Source organism: Perna viridis, chromosome 2 (genome assembly GCF_037379345.1).
Source record: "Perna viridis isolate PV_CMFRI_1.1 ecotype Kerala chromosome 2, ASM3737934v1, whole genome shotgun sequence".
Lineage (NCBI taxonomy): Eukaryota > Metazoa > Mollusca > Bivalvia > Mytilida > Mytilidae > Perna > Perna viridis.
The window spans coordinates 16,673,670-16,700,929 of NC_142446.1; the positions used below are offsets into that span (position 1 = coordinate 16,673,670).

Here is a 27,260-nt window from a genome sequence, read left to right on the forward strand (position 1 = left end):
GAAGAAAGAAAAGAAGACTACAAATGATTTTTAATATGAAAAATAATAACACTCCTAACTATCTTTGTAATCTTTTACCTCCTACCATACAAAGTACAATAACGTACCCCCTAAGAAATAGGGAAGATATCATTGTACGTTTTTGTAGATTGTCTTCAGCTATGGATTCATTCATACCTGCAACAATTAAAGAATGGAAAACTCTTGACCTCTCAATACGCCACTCAACGTCAATTGGACACTTTAAAATGGCATTAAAAAGAAGAACTGTCAAAACTGAAATTCCAGAATAATTCTCATTTGGTCCAAGAAAACTTAATATTATACTTACACAACTAAGATGTTCTGCCTCATTTTTAAACAATGATTTATGTAAAGCTAACATTATCTCAGATCCGGCTTGTCGCTGTGGATATTCAATTGAAAATGCCCAACACTATTTTTTTGAATGTCCTTTGTACAGGGAATACAGGGAATTACTTATCAATGATCTCACTTGGCTACCTAACAACTTCCTATTTGATATTAATTTATTAGTTTCTGGGAATCAAGAGTTATCACGTTTTCGCTTTCATAAAGCGGTCTAAAAGATTCAAAATAGTCTTAAATGGGCTATGCTCATCAACACTGTCAAATCTGTACAAATCATTTCTTCTTCTTTGTAGCTAACTTCTCAGAAGAACTTTGTTATATATATGATATATATATATATATATGTTATGATATAAACAATTACTCCCATGCTCATATGTACAAATGTTTCATTGTCAATATTGTATTGCGGAAAGGACTTCATAAGTATGATTTACTTGTGTCTGATCCATTTTGTTTTGAACAAATAAAATATGCTTAAACTAAATCAAAGTTGACTTTGAACGTCTGTGGGCCCAGCTGTCCCATATGTTAAACTTCCATATTTGCACCACATGATTTGAAGCAGATTACTTCCTATCTGACTGAAATCAGACCCAGGAAGGTTATAAAGTCATAGGTTAAATACTGTTCAAAACACCAAAACATATCTAAACATATCAAGTTCTATAACTACTTGGAGATCCCAACCAACAACCAGCTGACTAAGAATTTAACGAAATACCCACGTAAACATTACCTTCATCAATATACTGGAGTATGACATCATTTTCTCTTTCACTGTATAAAACTGTTCAACAAGATAAAGGAAATGAAACAAAGTTTGTGGTTTACCATAAATTATGAAACATTAAAACATTTCAGTTGAATTATCTCCCTTTGTAGGGATCAGAAAACCATTACTTCTTGCACATCAGCATTTGCATAAAATTTCATCAGATTCTACTGCACTGTTTAGGAAGAAATGTGCTTACGGGATATAATATGTAAAACCCATAAGTTACATTATCTTCTGTTGCAAGCATCCAACAATTTTTTTCACATTCATAATTAAAACATACCGGTAATGCACCTTACTATAATTTTTTCTAAAATCTTTTGAGTTGGTAAGGAAAAAAGTTGTGCTATAAACCAAATGCATAGACGGATAAGGTTACTTCTAGTTATACCCCAAACTTTGTTTCCAGGAGGATAAAATTAATATTAACTACAAAATTAAATAATGACTTTACTTTGATGCTCATCTATACAACTGAGTTAATAAGTTATAACGCTATTTCTATTTAATCTCAGCAGTCTCTGAATTTACATTTATTTTGGTCTTTTGATTTTGAAATTTCATAACAAGAACCTTCCAGACTTTTACATAAGGCTTGGAAATATCAAAAAAGTTATTATTATTTTAATTTGAAATTATTTTGGAATTTAGAAAATGACCACGAAAAAAAAAAAGTTTTGTAAAACTAACCCCATCTATGGACGTCAGTCATGCTGGCATGGCTATGGGGTAAGGTTAGTTGGATAATAAAAGGCAAGGAAAACCTACTAACCCCCTAACAATGGCATGATTTTTACTTATTTTCTAAAATCTGAAATAATTCCAACTTCAAATATTGCCGTGCTTAATCTAATTTTGTTTGGAAAGAGTATCATGATGCACAACAGATTGAGATTCATTTTGTAAGCCTCCATCAACTTTTCATAAAATGATAACTGAACATATGACTGATTTACTGGTAAAATAAATTTGTAACATAATGACAATTTGTAATTATCAACTTTATAAGTTAACCCTAGCCAAGTAAATTTACATGTAATATTGACAAATGTAAACATTATGCTTAAGTTTTCAATTAGCAGCTCTTTAACAATGCACCATTTGTAAGAAACATATTTTTCAATGGTTATGGAGAATTTTACCATTAAAAATAGTAAAGAGTTTTTCTAAAAATTATTTTTAAAACAAGAAACTCCTGAATTTCTACCTCAGAACTGAATAGATAATTGCAGATTTGATAAAACTGACCATTCAATTACTGATACTGTGACAACCAACTACAAGATAAAGGAACCTATACAGAGAAAGACTTAACAATAGAAAATAACAACCTACTCCAAGAATGTAAGTTCTCCAATCAGAAACACCATGAATAATTAACTTGCCAGCACCTCTCAGGTTGATGGAGTTCAAAATGCAAAACATACTGGACTACACAATCTACCACATCCCTCCATAGAAACCAAAAACAAACCCCCAAAAGTCATTCAGATCAAAATAGAAAAACAAAATAAGAGGTTCACAATGGCATTATGTGATAAATAATGTTTGAAAGTTTTATTGAATTTCTTCAGCAGTTCTAGAGATGTGGGGTAGAAAATGGACCCCCTAAGTCAATCAATGACAAAGTCCATGTTTTGTATAAAGTCATTCAGATGAAAATCAAAAAAAGAAGGTGAACAATGGTATCAAGTGATGCATAATACATGAAAGAGTTTCACTGAATGCCATTCAGTGGTTTTAGTGGAGTTGCTGATTAGAAGATGGTTCCCCCTAGAAGACCAATGACAAACCCAGGTATTACATCAGGAAACCCAAAAGTCAGATGGATAAAAGAACAGCGTTCCAATGTCCCCCCCTCCTCCCCCCCCACATAAAAAGATACATTTCAACCAACAAACTGCCTTCTGTATCACTTTAGTAATTAAAGAACCTTAGTGAGCACGCTCACATACCCCAAGCATCCCCATGTTGAATATTCAAGTAAATTTGTTTGTAAGAGAAATACATGTAGAAGGACCCCCCATAAAAAGGAATAAGACTGTTTTTTAGGCTTTAGACCTTTATCTTAGAATGTAGTTTCAAACTCCAGACTGTGATTTCTTTGAGTTTTAGTTAATCGAAAGTAAATATCATCATAGCGGAACAAAACGTACACTTGACCTGTAACTTATCATGGGGGAACTTGTATACATACCGAACATCATGTCATAATCTGCAAGTTTAGACAAAAAAGTCTGGAAAACTGTTATTTCCGTGAATTTTGCAAGTAATTTTGGTAAAAATCATTGGAGCAAAAGAGAAGTTAAACTTGACCTGTAACTTATCATGATGAAGTTATATACCAAAAATCATGTCAATTTCTGCAAGTGCTTAGAAAAAAAGTCCAGAAAACTTTTTTTTCTGTGAAATTTGCTAAGTTCAAGGCCCGTAATTTTGGTAAAAATCATCAGATTGAAACAAAATGTACACTTGACCTGTAACATATCATGGTGAACTTATATACCAAAAATCATGTCAATATGAAAAACTGATGATGGACTGATGGACAGACGAACAGGTCAAAAACATTATACCCTTTGCAACTTTGTTTCATGGGGTATAAAAATCATTCAACCTAACAAGAGTTGAACTTAATCTGTAACTTCTCATAGTAAGGTTACATACAAAAGGTAAAATCAATTGGTGAAAGCATTACAAAAAAAGTGCAGAAAACATTAAATTCACTGAAACTGTAACTCTTCATAATAAGGCTACATACCAAAAAAAACTTATTTGGTAGGAGCATTACAAAAAAAGTGCGGAAAACCCGGACAGACTGACTCCCAGCATTTCCATGTCCCCTTGATGGAAAATTTGTGAGAATTTCATAGAGTTTCAACAGTGACTTGAGAATAGTGGAATAAAACCTATAGTCCACTACAGTGACTTGATAATAGTGGAATAAAACCTATAGTCCACTACAGTAATAAAAAAAATCAGTATCTTCAAATATACACACTTATCTTTAAAATAAGGATATATATTTTAATAGACGTCTACAGATTTATGACAGACTTGATGTAGCCTGTTTTATTCATAGAAATGCTAAAAGCAAAGGCTTGCCATAAATAAAAGTATCATGTAAAGAAAGAAGAGCTGGTGTTACTGCTGCCATTGATAAATATATTTGAAGCATGAGTTCGATATCAATGTACAGTAATGATTAGTTGTCATTAACGACCATGTCAAATATATTGGTAGTAACTAGCAAGTGGTCAATCTAAAAACAATATTGTAAAGTTTTGGTTATGCTGTGCACATGTTTCGAAAAATAACCTCTCATCAGCAGCATAAAAACCAAATACATAGGAAGATTAAGATGAAAAAAAGTATACAGAAAGTTCTCATAGCAAAACAAAGGAAAGTAGAGAGCTAAATCCAGCACTGTGAAGTTCTACCATGTGCAATAAAATATTCGACTGCATATAAGGAAGGAAATAAGTTTAATAGGTTAGAGCAAAAAGGTCTAGCCTGTAGTATTCACACCTCAACTACTTTGGGGTTAGGGCAGTGCAATTTTAAATTCAAATATTTATGTAAATTTAAAAAATCAGCCAGAACTTGACAAATGCCAGCACTATCATATCATAATTTATTTTATTGATAACTTATTTCTTTTTTCAATAGTGCATAAAGCTTCCTTATTACGCAACATATAAGACTTGAATATAAATACATAAAATAATCAAGTAAGCTTAACTGAAATAAAAATATGCCCTATCAAATATTGTAAATTCCAAGGATACTGTAATTCAACTGCATTTGGTATCAATGGTTTTTAAAATAGAAATAGTAGCTCAACATGCTATAAACTGACAAAAATCAATCTTTAGTTTTTTTTAACCTAAGGAATTGTCATGAAGAAAGATGTGGCATAATTCCATGAAAAGAAACATACAGGGTTTTGATAAAAGAGAGTTAAGGCTTTCTGTAAACATTTACTACAAAGATAATTAAATAACCCACTCACTCTATTTTAATAATGAAACATATTAACAATCTTCCATTTATTTAATTTTGACTTGCATAATAAAAAAAATCTTAATACTGCTGCAGATTGAAAAAATTAAATGTGATGCTAAAGGCTCATTTTATTCATTAAAATCCTTTTTTATGCTAAGAACTTACCAGACCTTACTTACTTTTTATGTACAATGCAGCTGAAAGTTGTTTTTCTTACAATTTTTTTAGAGAAAAAAGAATAAGGGCAATAACATTTCCCTATTGGAAAAAATTAGTCTATTCCTTGAATGGTTACATACTTTTACCTACCAACATTATACCTGTAAAATTATCTTGTTTTTCTTGGAATAGGGACAAAAAGTCCATACAAAAGTTTATACCAATCAAAATAGACAGGTACCAGTCAGTGAATTTCAAGAAAACTGAAAGTTTTAAGTAATTATTTTTTTTTGAAGTGCTGCTTAATGTTTTCCTCAATTTGTTTTTAGAACCCATTGTTTATGGTGATTTAAATTTATGAGTTTGACTGTAGAACAGATAGGAATTAATCAAGAAGCTCAAGTGACATACAGCAAAAGACAATAATTTGAAATTGGGTAGCACATTTGGTAAAAAATCTATTTAGATATACATGATACAATATCAGTCAGAAGGATACAGACTGATGAATTCTATGCTAATAAACTATCAAAAATAAAAAAATAAATAAAAAAAATAGCTAGAGTACTATAAAATGTATCAATTATTTTTGGCAGTTGATTAGCTGTGCAGGTACAACACCTTTAAGTATTGCATAAACATCTATTAAAATTATGTTGTTGGCATACAAGGAATTGGTAACATATTAAATTTGGCCTTCAAGAAAGAAAAAAATCACATCAATTTTCAGGACGCTACATACATATTATCAGCAAAATAAACATTGAATAAAGAGAATATATCTGCTTGTGCTTACCTTGTACTGAGGTATCTTCATCTTTAGGATCTCTAGGAGTACCCTGTAAAGACAATTTAATACCCACATCAGAGTAATAATCATAAAAAGTATTTCTTTTGCTCAATTACAATACACATCCAACCTACCATCAAATGACAGCAAAACTTCTTCAACAACCATGAATTCAGTCTTTGCATTTAAATTTTCATTGACACTTGAAAGTATCTTTCAATAAATATCCTCCGTCAGTGACGATAAAGATGGTCTTCAAACAAGTGATCGTTAATTGTAATTTCCTTGATGGTATGCCTTATATCAGAACACTGTTGGCCAAACAGTTCATTAACTGGCTAATATCACAGACCTCTATAACTAAATGAGCGAAAATACTGTCACAGGTAGCACTGTTCAATATTAACAAGACTTTTTTTTCACAGTATTAAATTAACTTTTTATAATCCCTTGTATAATTATTCTAGCTTTCACAACTTGAATACAATGTGTCAAATGACTACTAAAGGCTCTGTTTAAACTTAGCACAGTGACTATAGGTTTTTATCATGAAGTTAGATCTGATCAACTGGTATCTGTCATTCTGTTCAATAGTCTAAGATTGATATTTCATCAGTAACGACTATCTATTTGTAAGACTTTCATATAGCCTTTGCTATTTGTGGAATTATATTATAGCTACTTTACTACATACAAACATATTTTTAGATTTCTGTAAGATATAAATTTGGATCATCCAAATTTTCTAGCATGCAAGATAACATTTGATAAATTTGATTCAGCTAATGAGCAAATAACATACAAAGTGGCCATTTTCAGAATGCTTACAAAAACACTCCCTTTATTACACACATAACAAGATAAATAAAATACCTGTATGTTAAGAAAGAAAGGAAATCATTTAAAGACAAAAGGTTCAAACTAGGAAAACCAATAGCAAATTGCAACATATCAACTAATTCTGACCATAAATGGAGAAATAGGAATAGGTATGGTGAATCACAACAAATGTACAATAAACATAATAAAACCTTAGACAGCATATATAACCATCTTGTAACTGGTGAAGATCATTTCCATTTCAAAGGTTATATTCACATAAGACAAGTAGGTTTCTTATCAGCAATACTCATCATATGACCCTGATGATCCATAATAGCAGTGATCAAACATTTCACCTGGTCCATTGAGAACTATGGATTAGCCTGTTCAAGTTATCGTATTTGAAAATGTCATTAAGCTAAGGTATGGAAAGGCTCAATAGCTCATTATAAGGCAATCAATAAATTACGGAAGTCATTTACTATCTAAATATGTATAATAAGATGGTTTTATGATCTACAGCAAACTTAAACAGGATTTATCAAAGAGTAACAAAGATTAAACAGACCTTGTCTTTTTCAGGAAACTCCCAACATGTATTCATAATAATTTGATGCACTAAACCTTCTAGGAATGATGACCATAGAACAATGTTATGATATTTATTTACTGAAAGGTAGTATGACTGCTCAGACATACAAAAAACTACCAGTAGAAAAAATGTCAACAGCTCACTAAAGGATACCCCAAGCTCTCCTCCTTAGAAACCATATGGCCAAAATGCCACAGTGACGTAGCTCAAGTCTGAAATCAAATCCCACAAAATGGCATACCTATAAAAGGCTTCTGACAATATATCAAGTTGCTTTGATATGAAGTTGCACAGACAACTGTTATAAACTAGAGGTCTCACTAACCACGTCTGGGTCAAATGGCCACCCCCATATAGTACCAAAAACGCACTGAACCTACATGTACACATAATAAGTGCATTATTTGAGTATATTCTGATCAAAAGCAGTCAAAATAAAGCTGAGAATGTGTACTTTCAAAAAACATTTGTAATTTACTACAAAAGTGTATGAATACTATATACATGTGTTAATAATTTGCCTCCATGCTGTCAGTTAATAGAAAAGGTGAAAATGTGGATTTTCAGTACTATTTATTCAAGTGAATTTTGTGAAGAATTTCTACAATCACTGTACCATTAGCATAACGATTTTGAAAGCCTTACTTTACAAGCCTTACAATGGTATGCAACTTTAACATGTCATTTATCATGTGAATTCACAGTGAAACTTTGAAAATGAATTTACTTTTTTAACATGTAAAGTAATGGAAACATTAGAAGTAGTTAGTTAGACCAGAGGCTCTAAAAAGCCTAAATTGCTCACCTAGCTGGTTAAGCAACATTCTATTTTTGTAAAAGCGGCCATAAAAAGGAACAATCAAATCATTTTCATTAAATTTGTCCAGTAGTTTTTGACGAGAAGATTTTATAAAAGTAATAACATTAAAAATAGCAAAATGATGTCAAAAAAAAGGGCAATAGATCCAACATGGCTGAAAAGATTAACATGAAAATTTCACAACAGATAGATATCATCATGCTAAACACTTTTACCCATGTCAAACTTTGGCTAAACCTAATTAATTTACAGATATAAGCAAAAAACATTTGTCTAACCCCTATGTTCTATTTTTAGTAATAAATGACATATTTTTTAACTATAAAAAATCTCAACAACAGTTCTATGCAGTACCATAATGAAGGTTTATACCAAGTTTGGTTCTAATTGATCCAGTAGTGTCAAAGGAGAAGAGTTTTGAAAAATTGTTAATGATGATGGACAACGACCCAAAAGGCCAGGTGAGCTAAAAAGGTTTAAACAGAAGAAAAGATTCACAAATAAAGAGAATGGATGGAAGGATAGACACTAGGATCACTATACAAAACAAGGGTATAAAGAGTTTGGGAAAAGGAAATTTGTCCTACAAGTGAACTAGAAAACTAAACAGAACGACCCATCCTGTTGAAGCAGCATACCAAATTTCAAATTGTTCCCAAGAGACATTTCTGAGATGTATGCAACAAAACTTCATAAACTTTTTGAAACAAAATATAACAAAATCATTCATAAATATGAGACATTTACTACCAAGCTTTTAAGTTTACACTATGGGCAAAAAAATCAAGGTTAAGCTATTAAAGCTACAATTTTGAAGAGTTTCTGTGAAGAATCCCTGAAGTAATGAACAAGCCAAAAAAACTGTCACATGGTTTAGGTAATCCATCATGCTTTAACTAAATACCTTCAAATTGTTCTCATGAAGGATGCCTTCAACCAAAAAGTAATGGTACTGACCTACTAAATGTATCAAGCTTTATGAACAGTAAGGCGTGTTTTCATTTTAAGCTCTATGTTTCTGATGTAATTTGATTGTAAATTAAGGTTTCTAATATGACACTATCCTCAGGCTTTGAGACAACAACAATAAGTTTTTAACTGCAATAAGAGTAACAGAAAACATGTAAGCATGATGGGCCTATGATCTGTGCTAAGTAACCCTGTAACAAGTAAGTGCAGAGTAAATGTTATACCTAATATCATGAAATTTCACATTAAACTTATTGGTGTCTTGCATCCTAATAAGGCACTACTGAAGCTGTGAAGTATTACAATGAAGCAACAGAGACAGTGTTAAGGGACTCTGTAAAATACACCTGCATAGCTTTAAATTATCAGACAGAAAATGAGAAATGAATGAAATACTACATGTACATAGTATAAACCCTAATTGTTATTGTTGTTCAAATAATTTCAGAGCAAAGTACAACACACTAGGTGTTCATCATGGTTTTTAAAAACAAAGCAGGGTTTGGAAAAGTCTGAAAACACATCTCACATTATAGGACTGCTATTAAATGAAATTTTGAGCAATGACAATTTTTAATAAGTGTTGGCATATTTTCTTTTTGAAATACAAATCTTAGTAATTGGTACTAGCCCACCAGCCAATTCTGGTAAAAATAGCAGCGGGCTTGCAGAAATTTTGCTTTAAAGCAAATGTATTGTATATAAAATTCTTTACAGATTATGGGTAGGAGCTTGTTGTCAGAAATTTTGACGGAAAAGACTGGTTGCCATGACAAGCTGAAGTGTTACGGACGGATCGACGAAGTGAACCAACTCCTAGACCTGCTTCTGCCTTTGGTGACATAGGTAAAACTACCCATAAACCTCTCAGTTTTCTAACAATTCACAGGACATCATTTTGACATGTTTTTCACAACTGAAATAACAGCTTCCTAAATTGGCAAATCTTGGAAGTGTGAATTGAGTTATATCTTTAACAGGTAAATATCCTAACATATTTTTTTTTTTGTAAATTTGCAAGCTAAAAATTGCACTTAATAACATGAAAACATGTAAAAGCAAATATAACCCATAACACACAACATTTCTTGAGTAAAGTAGGGCAATAATTCCAATCAAACATTTTTTGTTCTTTTGAAAATAAAATTTTCAGCTCTTTTTGAGCGATTTTTTTATGAAGTACATGAAAAGTCAAATAGTCATCTGAGCAGGCTAATTTTGATTTAATCATTGTCTACTAAGCTGTGTAATTATTGCATTATTTCCATTTTTACTCAGTTGATGATAAGTATTGATCATATTAACATTTCTTTCATTTAATCATATTTTAACACGAGAAAATAAACTCAGTCTTTCCTATTACAATATATTAATACTAGATATTTACAAGTCATAGGAAAGTACAGATATTATTTTCACATTATGTACTATCCTAAGTTTGACTATATACATGACATATGTGACTAAAGAGTAAACTGGCAAGAAATACTCAGAGTTCATCATATCCAATGTCACAAAAGAGCTGTGTGTAATTCATGTCTACTGTTGACAGTGGTTCATATTTACTTTACATATATATATATTTTGCAAATTTTAGTAATTTGATAGATATAAAATAAATATTTTGGCAAATCATGATCATATATTTTTTCTTCAACCAAAAGCTAAAGAGAAAGAAACATTTTTGGGAAGAAATCAGTAATGGATCTTTTTATGTCAAAAAAGGAAAGTAGTTACTGGATTTTTCTGTTAAAAATTAGTCAGTATAGAGTGCTGAAACTGACTACTTACCTTTCAACACTTGAAGAAAGTGGAACAGAAATTTATTCCTGACTTTAAGACAGTGGAACAGAGATTTATTCCTGACTTGAAGACAGTGGAACAGAGATTTTATTCCTAATTTAACATATAAAATCAAATAATTCAATTTCGAAAAGAAACTTTTTCATTTAATCTTGGATTTTATCACACCACAAGGTTACAATAATTTGTCATGAAACAAATTATTATAATATACATGTTATGTCACTGATGGTTTGGGAAGTCAAATCATCATTAAGCAAAAATTAAGATATTGTTAAATTACAATTGGATGTTGAGAAAAAACAAAATCATTAAAAAGATATTGAAAATGCCAAATGAAAACTCTTTTGCCAAGAATGACAATCAAAGTGCTGTTAACACTGGAGGGTTTTGATCCTTGTGAAAAATAAAACTGTAAATTATTACATTTCGAATTAAATTAAGGATTCATTTTTTCTTAAATGTTTAAACTGAATGTTAATCTTTAATACTGATTCAGAGATATGATATATAGATCAACAATAAAACAGCATCCAACTTCACACACATTTAAAAATGTTGTTTCATTTAATCTTTTTCATAAATTTTTAAACCTGCCAAAAAAATTTATTTCCAATTACATTCAAAAACAATATTTACTGTAAGTAGACTAAAATAAAACAAATTTCAGATCAAGAAAATAATTTCCAAGATGTACATCACATTTTCCAATACAGAAACTTTTTGTCAAAATTATTGCTCTTCACTTCCTGTCTAATACATGTAATCATAAAATAATAATGAAATGATAAAGAATTTGACTAATAAATGTGTTAAATGGAACATTTTTAACAAATTTAATGTATCTTGATACATCCCGAATCAGCTTATATTTCCTAAATGCAAAGTGTTTACTTTACATCTTTCAAGGCAAAAAAAGAAGACGTCCCTCAACTCTTCCATTGATTTGACCTTAATTTCATTTGCAGCAATAATAAATTATTATTAAGCTTAATTGCCTGAAATATATTTACTAATTTAAAAGATATGTCCAATGAAATTAAAGGAATTACATGTCGACTTTATCTTGTGTAGTGTTCAGAAACAGTAAGGAAGTTCCTCAGATGAACTGGTGACATAAGGTCCTAAATGAACAAAAACTAAAAAATAGTAAAATGAAAAAGTTCTGTACACTCCATAAATCTACATATTTTTTTAACTCATGATGATATTAGTTATGGTAGTTCACCCTTTCCTATTAGTAGTCCAATAATTTCACTACATCTATTTTATTATTATGGACTTTCTTTCAACAATTTTTATTATTCCATGAAACCATACAACAGAATCCATTGCCAGTTTCACACCATATAAATGAAGCCAAATAATATTGGATAACTCTAGACAAAAACATGTTAAACATTAAATAGGACACCACAAAGTACCTCAACAGCAGGCTCCAGCAATCCTGATACCTGTGGATGGAACACAAATACATATACTTATTACAGTCCTTTTATTCAATACCATATACTGTAAACATATAAATTTTTGCAGTATACGGTACTAATTTTCCATATTTTTGAAGTAGACAAATAACCTAAAAAAAACAGTACCAGAGAAAATGATTTTTAACCCTTGTCGTGCTACACCCGGACCTGTTTGGGATTGGACCTGGTTTCGCTTTATTGGTTCTGGCAGTGTTAATATTAGTTTAGGAAAGCGCAATTTGCATCTGCAAACAGCATGACTATGCTTTAAAATGAGGCTATCTGATATAGTCGTTCAGAAATGATCAGCATGACAAGGGTTAACACTATATAATGCTTTTCTTTTTTTTAAACAGGGAAAATTTGCAACCACAAAACTTTATATGTTTACAATAATTATACAGCTGACATGTATTCAAAGAAATTAGTGCTTTCACACACCTCCCATTAAGCTAGAAAGACAGTGGTTGACAAAGCTCAGTATTGGGTACCCCATGTTAAAAAAAAAAAGTTTGGATGGACAAACAAAAGAACAGACTGACAGACACCATGATCCCCCTATACCGCTGCATTTCAAAGCAGGGTGGGGGGGGGAATCAACTAAATTTATTTACTAAATTATTTCCACTAACAATACATGGATAAGAGAATTTTCAAGTCTGCTGAGGAATTGATTTTAAGGCTCATTTAACTAAACAAAAGAGTAATGCCAATATACAATGGAGAAAACTAAACCATATCTATCACCTCACATTAGAGCCAACAAGAATACATGACAACAGAAGCACCGAACTTGCTCAATATGGCTAAATTACATTTTTATTGGCCAAGTGTTGACTTATTTTTGTATAGTGATGGAAGTTCTGTCCAATTCAGGCAAATAATAACACTTTACTAACACACCTAAAATCAGCTGCCTGATCAACCTTTGACCATAGATTTTATTTCCCATAGCTATTCCATACTTTCACACAGTTTTACCACTGTAAATCCTGTTAGGCCATTTTGTTCACGAAGTGCATTTATTACCAATTTATAAAAATAGAATGCAAGCTTTATTTTTAATTTAAATAAACTAAATAAAAATAGTTACATTTTAGCACAAAAGTATTTATAACAGCTATTAAAAACATGGCTTTAAGCATGGTGAACACTATCTGACCTTTCAATATTCTCGCCCACTGAATTAAGAGTAGTAGGCTCATTCTTGGAATGTTATCACTGAACGGAAATCCTTAACTATGAATTAATACCCTTTACCATCAAGTTCTATTTTCAAAGTAATCTTATGTTCCCATCCAATGCACCAGGCCAATAAAAGATGGCTTCCGAGATGTAAAATATTCCCAATATGCTATTCTTGTACAATAATACAGAAATAAAAGCTATTATGGCATTATGAGAAGTACAGAGACAAAAAGAATGTCTAAGAAACGATGAAAGGCTGCAATTTGAACATCTTACAAATAGAGGATAATAAACACCAATCAACTTATATTTCTTTATTGATTTTCACATAAAGATTTTTTGAAGGTTTTCTGCTTGCTGGGTAAATTCATTAATCAGGCTTGAAGATTTTTCTTTTATATTAGATTTGTATTAACCACTAAGAAAGAATGAAATTTGCATGATCCTTTAAGAAATCGACTACCGGTACACAAAATCTGAAACCAAAATAAACCTAATCTAAAACATTGTTTTATATTTAACCTAGGAAATAACTCTATCATCTACAATGTATTTTTAGTTCAGTTGACCTTTGCTCTCTTTCAATGCCTTCAGTGTAAATTAAACATCCAGAAGTGAAAATCTAAATCTGGACAGAAGGATGGAGACAAAAGGATGGAGGAATGGACTGAATGATAGAAGGATGGAGACAAAAGGATGGAGGATTGGACTGAATGACAGAAGGATGGAGGATTGGGCTGAATGATAGAAGGATGGAGACAAAAGGATGGAGGATTAGACTAAATGATAGAAGGATGGAGACAAAAGGATGGAGGATTGGACTGAATGACAGACAGATGGAGGATTAGACTGAATGATAGAAGGATGGAGACAAAAGGATGGAGGATTGGACAGACAGACAGAAAGATGAGGATTGGACTGAATGACAGAAGGATGGAGGATTGGACTGAATGATAGAAGGATGGAGACAAAAGAATGGAGGATTGGACTGAATGACAGAAGGATGGAGGATTGGACTGAATGATAGAAGGATGGAGACAAAAGGATGGAGGATTGGACTGAATGACAGAAGGGTGGAGGATTGGACTGAATAACAGAAGGATGGAGGATTGGACTGAATGATAGAAGGATGGAAGAATGGATTCAAGAACAGAAGGATGGAGGATTGGACTGAATGATAGAAGAGAACCAAGAATAGACTAAGGGACAGAAGGATGGAGGATTGGACTGAATGATGAAGAGAACCAAGAAAAGACTAAGGGACAGAAGGATGGAGGATTGGACTGAATGAAAGAAGGATGGAGGATTGGACTGAATGATAGAAGGATGGAGACAAAAGGATGGAGGATTGGGCTGAATGACAGAAGGATGGAGGATTGGACTGAATGACAGAAGGATGGAGAATTGGACTGAATGATAGAAGGATGGAGACAAAAGGATGGAGGATTGGACTAAATGACAGAAGGATGGAGGATTGGACTGAATGATAGAAGGATGGAGACAAAAGGATGGAGGATTGGACTGAATGACAGAAGGGTGGAGGATTGGACTGAATGACAGAAGGATGGAGGATTGGACTGAATGATGAAGAGAACCAAGAATAGACTAAGGGACAGAAGGATGGAGGATTGTACTGAATGACAGAAGGATGGAGGATTGGACTGAATGATAGAAGGATGGAGACAAAAGGATGGAGGATTGGACTGAATGACAGAAGGAAGGATGATTGGACTGAATGACAGAAGGATGGAGAATTGGACTGAATGACAGAAGGGTGGAGGATTGGACTGAATGACAGAAGGATGGAGGATTGGACTGAATGATAGAAGGATGGAGACAAAAGGATGGAGGATTGGACTGAATGACAGAAGGAAGGATGATTGGACTGAATGACAGAAGGATGGAGAATTGGACTGAATGACAGAAGGGTGGAGGATTGGACTGAATGACAGAAGGATGGAGGATTGGACTGAATGATAGAAGGATGGAAGAATGGATTCAAGAACATAAGGATGGAGACAGAAGGATGGAGGATTGGACTGAATGATAGAAGAGAACCAAGAATAGACTAAGGGACAGAAGGATGGAGGATTGGATTGAATGATAGAAGAGAACCAAGAATAGACTAAGAGACAGAAGGATGGAGGAATGGACTGAAGGACAGAAGGATGGAGACAAAAGGATGGAGGATTGGACTGAATGATAGAAGAGAACCAAGAATAGACTAAGGGACAGAAGGATGGAGGAATGGACTGAAGGACAGAAGGATGGAAGAATGGATTCAAGAACAGAAAGATGGAGGAATGGACTGAAGAACAGAAAGATGAAAGAATGGACAGAAAGATGCAAGAAGGATGGAGAAATAGACTGAAGGTTAAAAACATAATTCTATAACTCCTATTTCTGTGAATTTCAGGAGTCAATCAGGTTTATAAGCAGTATCATAGCTCACTAAGACACCCAAGAAGAGTAGTAAAACTAGCTAAGAGAGGAATACAACTATGTTAGCTGAAAAGATTTTAGATCCACATTGTATATTTTTCTTGCACTTTAAATCAATTTTAGAATGACAGTACTTCTGATCAAGGGATCATATTAATCTAAAAATATCAATGTTTTTTTCTTGGTCAGTAAAATGAACACCATTTAAAGAAGTTTCTCTTGAGACCAAATGTGGTTGCAATCCACTTAGTGGTACCAACATAATTTTATAACACATAACAATGGATGACAAGAGATGACATGGGTTGACCCTTGGTGCAGGTGGGCTAACACCAGTAGGAGTAGACATCAGTTTTCCTGTTATCAGATCTGTGCATTTTACAATTAATACCAATCCAGAAAACTTCAAAAGCAACATCTCTATAACTAATAACTCAATTACTCCATGTACAATCAATGAGCATTATAAAACACCACTAGGGATTATTTAATTTCATCATCAATCCAATCCAAAATGTAACATTGATGCAAACAGAACTTAAAAATTTCCTACAGATTTCAAAATACTGATTAAGTCAAGCTATAACATCTCAACTAATCTTGCAGGATTTCATGCAAGACATCTGAAATGTTTTGTAAAAGTCACCCATACAGACAAGTTTATTGAAACAGCTGGTTTGCTCTATGATTTGTTTGTTTTATCTACTACTGGGATGGATAGATATTTGTGATATCACATAAAGAACAATGTGATACAAATTAGTGATATACATAATTTGCATTGCAATTGGTTGTTATGTGATTGTGTGTTATTTATTAGTAAACCTGGTTGGTCAAAAGCAATGTTATGATGTTTCTCCCAACACCATTGGTCGCATCATAGATGGACGATTGCAGGAATTTCTGCCATGGCAGATGAAGAATATAAATATAAGAGATGTGGTATTATTGCCAATGAGACAATCCGTCCACCAAAAGCCAACCAACGAAAACAAGTAAACTTCTAGCTGCCAAAATATTCCAAAAGAATCATAGAGGAAAAGGCTTTATAACTAGTGAAAGTTGAGTATTGCAAAATATCAACTTGCTTTATTTAATTTCAATATCATAACAAACTCACAGAGGCTCACTTGTTATGATGTTGAAGCTAAATAACTTGAGTTGATATTTTGAGATATTCAACTTTCACTCATTATGAAACCTATAATTTCTTCAAACCTAAAAAATGGATATCATATATCCATATATTTACCTGAAACTACAAACATTATTTTATTATAGATCCATACACTTTTACAAGAGTTATAAATTGGCACTTAATTTAATCAAATGCTTGTTTATGCCAATAATTCCTGAACAGTTAGTAAAATCATTCAAAAAAATCAATAATACCCTTCCTTTTTCTGATATGGAACATTTTTGTGTAATTTTACCAAGATCCACCCACAAACATTTAAGTTATTGCGCCAAAACAAAGTGTCTACAAACGACAGCAACATGCCATATCATTACATAGCCCAAAAAAATTGGTGGTTTTGTGAACATTTTTCAAGCAGTTTAGAAAGAGTTCCTGATAAAGCTTACTAAATGGATACCTAATACCCTATAATATTGCAGTCAATGGCAAAGTTATGTTATGCAAATGAAAATCCATATTCATTTAGATAAAAAATCCAAATATAGCAGGTGTACATGTAGATCACACATTTCTGCTTAGTTTTATAATTATCAAATGGTTAAGAAGAGGCTGAATATACAAGTGCAATGGAATGACAAAATAACATCCCAATTAGTGTAATCCCCCAACCCCTTAATGGAAAGTAGTTGGTATTAACATCCCAATTAGTGTAATCCCCCAACCCCTTATTGGAGAGTAGTTGGTATTAACATCCCAATTAGTGTAATCCCCCAACCCCTTACTGGAGAGTAGTTGGTATTAACATCCCAATTAGTGTAATCCCCAACCCATTATTGGAGAGTAGTTGGTATTAACATCCCAATTAGTGTAATCCCCCAACCCCTTACTGGAAAGTAGTTGGTATTATACACTGAATGACTTTCATTTACTTTGAACATATATCAATTTATTATTAAGTCAATGATTGTGTATATTTACTTTGATATGATTCCTGAAGTCATGACCAATGAGAATACGTGAGATTCCTACACATGCTGTACATCTGTGATAAAAGCTTAAACAATCACTTCCTTACTGCATATGTCATTTCCCAAACATGTCACTTCCAAATGTACCGTTTTGTACAATTTTGAACCTTTCATCTTTCAGGGCACCTACATATATATGACATCACTGACACTCCATCCCTATAACTGTAAATCGTTATAATACATGACTTCATTTATGAAACAGTCAAACGGATAAACTGCTGTGCTTTTCTAGTACATTACAAACTGTTGGAGAATCTTGTGTTTCAGGAAATAATGATGGTGAACTGGTAACCTGCATCATTACCATTTTTTATGGAATCAGCCAGTGTAAAACAAACTTTCTGATTATTTCCGTTGTATCATTATTGTTTCTGTTGACTAATCTAAGACCCTGATTTACATGTAAATTACACTCATTACAAACGAAAACATCAGCATAGTTTCTCTTCATCAGAGGCAAATAATTAAAACAATGAGTTTTAAAGTAATAATGTGAATTAAATTGAAAGAAAGTTTACTTTGATTAAACCTTGTTTAACAAAAAGATGAAAGACTTATTTTTATAACTTAAATCAGCATAAAGCAAAACAAGCATGTCAAATTTCTCCTTTTTAAGATATGGGGAGAATTATATTTCTCCCATTCATAAGCTTCATTCACACAGCACAAGCGAGTGATTAAAAATTTGTAATTTTCCGCCACATGCCGGAAAATTAAAATGTCACGTGAACCATGTTTACAGTTGTTATTCATATTGTTGGTCAATTAAATACTTGTTGATTTACGAATGGTATTCATATTTTAAAAGATTAGTTGGTAGTGTATCAACTAATCATAATGGTAGTGAAAACGATGATGCAATGACATGATGACTGGATGGGAGGTCCTTGATGACGTAGTTGATGTTGGGAGAATTTAGGGTTTTATTTAATTTATTTTTTATGGTTTTATTCATGGGAGAATAAGATTTTCCCTCAATTATCTCAGAGATTAAAGGATTTCTCCACTCTCGATAGTTAAATTTTAGATTTAACCCACTCACTAAAGCTTGTGGGTTAAAATCTAAAATTTAACTATCTCGAAAAGAGAATCCTGTTATCCCCTCGAGTCTAAAGGAGAATCTGTATGTAAACAATAGTAGTGCTCAAGATTCAACCTAGCACAAAATATTTATAGAGTAATGGTGACCGTTGATCTTTCTGTAGTAAAGCCCTGTTTAATTAAAATCAATCATGAAAATTTGAAGTTATGGGGTGAAAAACCAATTTTTCATTTAAAAGGCTTATTAAGTAACAGAAATCCTGATCCTCGATATATCGGTTTTTAAAATTAAATGGTGTCTCACATTACAGTTAAGCATTAATCTAGGTTTCCTACAAGATTGCTACATGTACCCTGCCGGTTGCAAAATACGGTGAACCCAATGGAAATATAAAATGTGTATCATTAAAACTGCCACGTAATGTGGTAGTATAACAATTATATTTACAACCAAACTAGGAATTATCTTTACAGTTCATTGTAAATTCCATATTTTGCTAAGGAATATCAAAAAAATCCAAATAGAAAAGGGAAGGTGTTCAATGGCATCATTTTAATAAAGATTTTCTGAAATGTTAATTGAATTTTGTTTTTGATGAGTATCAGATGGAAGGTTGGAATGTATTGACGTTTTGCTAACTACATTCTGGCTTCAGTAAGTGGGTAATATATTTATGCTGAGTTTTTATAAAAAGGGAACTGATCCAAGTTCTATAACTCCTGTAAACTTTGTTGAATCAAAATGGAAGTATAATATGATCAACTACCTATTGTGACTGACAATCCAATGTATAACTACAGTGTTCAATATAGGAATACAATCCAAGTCCAATAAAAGAACAGCATTCTAATGTCTCCTGTGTAAAAAAAATACATTTCAAACTTGAAATTCACAGAATTTTAATAATTCAAGGCTGTAACTTCCGCAAAAATCATTCAACCATAACCAGAGTTGAACTTAATCTGTACATACAAAAGATAAAGTCAAATTGGTAAAAGCATAACAAAAGAAACTTTAAATTCACTGAAATTTTCTAAGTCCAAAGCCTGCAACTTCAGTAAAAATCATTCAACCATAACCAAAGTCAAACTTAATCTGTAACTTCTCATAGTAAGACTCCATACAAAATATAAAATCATAAAAATATAAAAAGCATTACAAAAAAAAAAAAAGAAAGAGAACTTTAAAATCACTGAAATTTTCTAAGTCCAAGGGCCGTAACTTCCGTAAAAATCATTCAACCATAACCAAGTCAAACTTAATCTGCAACTCTTCATAATAAGGGTACATACCAAAAACAAAGAATTAACTAAGATAAGTGTGACTGACAGACAGACAGACAAACACCATTACTATGCCCCTCCTTTGCATTGCTGCTAGGGACAAAAAGTCATTCTTTATTGAAACAAACTGAGGATGAATTAAGAGCCTAAATCTTTCACAAATATCAGGGACAATTGATCAATGTACAGCATACTGGTAATCAGAAAAAAATAGAAAACCAAACAGGTGTCACAGAAAAGTCAAAAAATTTAACTAACAGATTTCTCATGAAAACAAAATGCATAACATTTATATACATGTACTTTGTTCCAAGTGTTACAGATAAAGAAAAAAATTGAAACTTTGTGACACAAAAACTTTGAATTACAATATCATAGTGATCAAGTAAAAATATATGGATCTCCTAAGAAATTTTGTGCCACTAAAAAAATCAAAGGCTCAAATTTTAATATGTTTTTTTTTTCGCCCCTTCATCCCTGAACAGTTGGGGCATCAAACCCCAAAATTTAGTACATATGCATGAACCTATGATTCATGGTCTGAAACCTTGCCATTATATCCCATGAAATAAAATGTCAACTGACGACAACTGAGAGGAAGACAGAATGATTCCTATTTACCTCAAACTTTGTTGGGGTATATATGAATTTGATTGACAGGATTTTTTATATATGATTAATAAATGTTTTTTGGTCTTTTTTGAAAAAAAAAATTCAAGACATGATGACAGCCAGGAAGACAGAATTATAATTCCATACCATTGTATGACCACAAAATATTTCTTGTGAGTATACAGCAGTAATAATAGTGGGGTTACCCTGCATTTTTAATGTCAAAGGTCATAACTTCTAATGATAAGTACAATTAACACAAGATTTGAAGTTGACCTGAACTTCACAGATTAAAAGCATTGAATTAGTTAAAATTTTTTATAAAGCAGTTTTTATTTAATAAGACAAAAAGTGTGATGGATGGACAAAGATAGCAAAACTATATACCCTCAACTTTTAAAGTAGGGTATAAAATTGATAATAAAAAGCTTTGTAAAGTGCAGCATTATATGACTGCAGTGGTTGAATCCTGAACAGTTGGAGCAAGTGTTGACACAATATTAGTTTTTGACACACTTAAGCATAGGGACATGCAATTCATCATGGACACAACAACTGGTTTGGATGCATAATATTGCACAAAATTTGAAATTTAACTAAAACTTTTCTGAAATTTGATAGGAATTTTCATAAGGACCAAAAATAAAAAAAGTCCATTTATTGGGGGTGTGGCCCTTTGACCCTTTATAATTCAAAAACAGTCCACAATGCATCAAATCTGCTGATACATTTGTTTATCAGAAATAAGGAACACAAAAAAAGGAATAATCAAAATTGGAAGAAAAACAAACATTCCAAATTGGTTGTAATCAAACACCTATTTTTACCTTTTTTGGCCCCTTTTTCTAAAATGGTAGGGGCCACTAACTCCAAATTAGATAGGAACCCTCCTTTAGTGGTACGTAAAATCATATTAAAATGTTTGTAACAACTAGTCAACCACAACTAAAGTTATTGCATGGAAACAAAGTGTTCACAGACAACAACAACTGCATCATAACATTATACAAACACAATTTTTTTTGGTTGTATAAAAAAATTTCTGAGTCTCTCTTTATAAACTGATCAGTACTATTACAAATCAAGGGCACATACTTAAGTATTACCCACTTTATTCATACATTTTTTTGTAGGTGAATGGAACAGTACAAAGTATCAAAGCAATTTAACTTTGAAAGTTAGAATGATTCCCAAATAACAGATTAAACCTGGGGGATACAATGGATGACATCTACACTATGAGTTTAACTCTGTGACAATGACTTTTTTACTTTTCAAATAGAAAACTGATAGAGTTCCAGAGTAACAAATGTATACAGCCTTGTAGGAGGACTGTTCAAGTTACAAAGTGTTGTAAAAAGACTGTTCAACTTCAATGATCAAAGGTTTTTTTTGTATTTTGAGGAATAAGTACGCTTTCAACTTGTGATATATCACAGGATGTTGATTCTGAAGTGTTGACAAAGTTATTACAGAAGGGTAGAAGAATTTCCTTGTTATATACAAGGATCCCTATCATAGAACACATTGATTTTATCATTTAAACTAAAGGCCCTAAAGAGCCTGAATCATTCACCTCCAGAATTGAAATCATTTAGTTGTATCTTTTGGAACAAAATTTCATCAATTAAAGAGACCCCAAAACTTAAATCATTCTTGCTGCCCACTGAGCCAATTGAGCAACACAGAAATTGGATCATTTAGTTTCAAAACATTGGCATTGAGTTTGTCTAAACCAAATGTTTGAAAAATTATCAAGAATGCTGTTTTAGCCATTACTGTCAATTTCAAGTAATATCAGCCATGTTGGTCAACGGATCAAAAATTCTCACCAAAGTTGTGTGCACAATACTTTCAGAATCCTGTTAACCAAATTTGATAAGAATCTGTTATAGAGTTTCAGATTTTAGAAATAATAACACAAAAATTTTAAAAAATGTCAAAAAAAGGGCAATAACTCTAACATGGATCATAAGAACTTCACAAAAATTACACCATGAATATATTTCATCTTGCTGAACACTTTTATTGATGTCAGAATTTGTCTGAACCTAATGATTTAAGAGATACATGTATTTGCCAAAAAAAAAAATCTGTTGTTGCCACCCCTTCCTACTATTTTCAGTAAATGATGTAGTGTTGGTGGATGGAATACAAATTTCCACATTATTTCTGGACAGGATACTTTAAGGAATATTTATATTAAATTTGGTTCCAATTGTTCCAGTAGATTCTAAGTAGAAAATTTTAGAAATACTAGGTAAAATCAAGACTATAGCGAAAAAAAGCATAGATAGAAAAAACGAGAGGCTCCGAGGAGCCTGAATCACTCACCTGGTTGAATTTTGACTTTCAAAGGCAATAAATTTAACAAGAATTGTCCAAAAATTTGACTCAAGAAGTCTTTGGTAGTACTTATCATAAGGATCATTTCAACAATTGAAAGATTCTTTTAACAGACATGATTTTATGAGGTCTACAAACAAACAGGACATTGGCAAAAACGGAAGTAATTATACAGTTGAAAAAAGAATCCTAACAGTAAAATGCAGATTTCCACTAAAAAGCAGAAAAAAATTATGTCTGTTTTAATCTACCCAAGTTTTCAAGATATTGACTGAAACTGTAAACTTTCAAAGGGCAATAACTCTTACACAGAATCATCCGACAACTTTTATCCCTGAAGACTTTTGTAGTCCTAATAATAAGGATCACTTCAGCTATTGAAAGAATTTGCTAAACCTAACGGTTTTGGAGATCTATGCAAAAAACTACTGTCTGACCCTTATGTTCTATTTTTAGTAACAGCAGCCATGGTTTTTGACGGATCAAAAATTCCCATATCAGTTCTATGAGAATACACCATGGAATATTCATACCAAGTTTGGTTCCAATTGATCAAAGAATTTCAGAGAAGATTTTTTAAAGAAAAAACATTAAAAATAGCATAAAAACATCAAAAAGGGCAATAACTCCAACATAGCTTCACAGATTAAAACGAATTGATGCATATAAATCATATCATGCTGAACACCTTTACCCTATGTCAGAATTTAGCTAAACCTAATGGTTTTGAAGATATATGCGAAAAACTACTGTCCGATCCCTATGTTCTATTTTTAGTAACAGCTGCCATGTTTTTCAAAGAATAAAAAACTCACACATCATTTCTATGCAGGATACCCCAAGAAACATTCATACAAAACTTGGTTATAATTGGGCAAGTAGTTTCAGAGGAGAAGAGTTTTGTATAATTGTTTATGACGACAGACGACTACGATGACGGACACCAAGTGATGGCAATAGCCCACATGGCCTTTGGCCAGGTAAGCTAAAAATGGTAAAGACTGGCATAAAAGGGTGAATAACTCTTAAAAGGGTCATAATATATACTTAAAATTTGAGGGAAGATAAATCTCATTGGACTGAAGAGATGAAGAAGTATTAGATTTCTTCTATTAGGAATTTGATATAGAGGCAAAAAATGGTGACAGGCTCCAATGGCTCAGTTTCAGTATTAGCAGCCATGTTTGTCAAGGATAAAAAATTCCCACTACATTTCTAGGCAGAATACCCTAAGGAACATTCATAACAAGCTTGGTTCTGATTGGTCCACTAGTTTCAGAGGTGAAAATTGTTAACCAAAACAGATGACAACCACAAAGATGGCAGACGCCAAATGATGACAATAGCTAACATGCTCCTTCAGGCCATGTGAGCTAAAAAGTGTCAAAATATTGTTTATAACAAGTGCCATACTATCTAACTTCCATGCAGGACTAACGTTCAAATGTGAAAAAATAACATTAACATCATAAACATGCACAACTTTTATCAGATTAACTCCCTTGATCCTAAGTGTTCCTCCTTAACCAACAAAATTCATGCCACAGAACACAACTCACTTTAAAACATTGATGATTGTGATCTGACTTGTCCTCTCTCAATTAACTACAAAAATTAAAAGGATGGTTCAAAGTCAAGATTTTATAATTAATACAAGCCCATTTTCATACAGGTTATGTTATATGATAAAGTTTATGTAATCAAAATAATTATGTATAGGTAATTGTGACAAAGTTTGCAGAGACAGACAAGGTGATTTCAATATACCATCCTCTTATTGAGTTGGAGTATAATGATTTTAATGATTTTATCCAAATATGGCTTTAATGGCAACCACTACCAAAGAAGCTCCCTGAGTGGCATCAAAAGTAGATTTGGTTCCTGTGAAGGTACTTTAAATTGTGGATACCAAAATTTATGGATCAGGAAAGAAACACAAATTCGTGAGTTCTTGAATTCATATTTTTGAAGTTTATAGTATACACATCAACAGGAATCTCTTCTTTTGGAACCAAATTTCATGGTTTGGGCTCCCACAAAACCATTAAATTTGTACCCCACAAACAATAGTACTTTCACAATACTGTTAAGCTTCTTACCAACAATACTATAAGAAAAATGGCTTATCAGAAGCATAAAAGACTTCTGGTGGCCCTTGGTCTTTTAAGTGGAAGAGAATCAAAAATGTGTCATGATTAGAAAGGCTGATTATAATTGGTCAAATATTTTCAGAGATGTTGGCAGAAATGTGTTTCACTATAGGGTTACCATGACATTTTAAGTGGCCACATCCACCAAAAACAAAATGCCAGAGCTACATCAAAAAATAATAATTTGAAGAAGTCATTGCTGTCAAACAACCCAATTAAGTTTCCAAACATTTGTATATGAAATTTTAGAAGGATTGAATTTAAAAAATGGCTAATAAGAAACTTAAGTGCCTCTGGCATCCCATAAATCAAAAAGAACCAAAAACAATTGTATGTTGATAGACAGATCATTCCTGCCAAGTTTCATACCAATGACCTTTAACTGAATGAACAAAATGTTAAAGTTCACAAAGGACAGATGACAAACTCAAACTGATGACATAATGTCACTTGAACCTTCAGGTGAGTTAAATACTGGCACCGACTCATGGTGTGAAAGGAAGAACATTGATTTATAAAATAACAACCAAATATAAGTCACAAAAACAAAGCCAGGTAATGGTTAAGTTGATAAATGCATGTGAATTGAAAAGACGAAAATATATAGACATATGAATACCAATCAAATATTTATAAGAATGATAAAAAATGTGAAACTTTACTGTAAATAGAAGGACTGATGTGTTACCATCAATGTACTTACATGAAGCTTGCCATGGAGTTTGAAGTCACTTTCACTCCAAGCTGACTTAGTTTTCAACGACCGAGACAGGGCGCCAGCACCATGAGCAGCCATTATTTTTGATGTACCATTTAAGGACTGGAATTGATCTTTAAACAATAAGAGAACATCAATGAAATAATAGCTGATGAACAATCTACATCCAAAATTTGTATGATATAAATAATAAAATTTATCTAAAAAATAAATTACTACACGAAACCATAAGTCCCGCAATGCTTATGATTTTTACAGTTGTCTAAGTCCTACAACTCTGGCAAGATTTACAATCACAGTACAGAAAAATTCCTATTGTTTATTTAATAAAATCAACACACAAAAAGACAGCAAACCATACCAAATTGCTAGAAAAGGTAAAGTTTATTTTTATTTAACATAGTGAATACACCTGTGTACAAGTCAACAATTAACATAAGCTCTGTAGAGTGTTTTAACTTATATCACGATTTACGACTGTTTGACTAATATGAGCTTCTCTCAAGTCACTAGATATCATAACTTCAAATTAATTCACAAAGTGTAACTTTTCTTCAGGTACCAAAACAAAAATTGTATAACTCTTATGTCTTTGAGTATTGCTTCTTTATTATATAGTGATAAATAGTTGCTTGTTAATTTAAAAAGAAAAAACCAAAGAAAATGACAGTGCAATATATCCTTATCACAGAAGCTATATAAGCATATTCTAAAAGAATTATACACTTATA

General features: G+C 32.2%; 1 protein-coding gene across 9 annotated transcripts in view; it reads right to left on the minus strand.

Annotated features, from left to right (window-relative positions):
* LOC148623839 (uncharacterized) overlaps positions 1-27,260 on the minus strand; it is a 73,483-nt gene that overhangs the window by 26,935 nt on the left and 19,288 nt on the right. For 6 of the 9 annotated variants that reach the window (XM_088566034.1, XM_088566038.1, XM_088566029.1 and 3 more), the window contains 4 exons: positions 26,515-26,642; positions 12,535-12,564; positions 6,111-6,153; positions 1,112-1,162 (listed from right to left, as the gene is read on the minus strand). In XM_088566034.1, coding sequence (XP_088422160.1) covers positions 1,112-1,162; positions 6,111-6,153; positions 12,535-12,564; positions 26,515-26,642 — 252 coding nt within the window. The remainder of the gene's footprint in view (positions 1-1,111; positions 1,163-6,110; positions 6,154-12,534; positions 12,565-26,514; positions 26,643-27,260) is intronic. The other 3 variants (XM_088566035.1, XM_088566036.1, XM_088566037.1) reach the window with 3 other exon arrangements.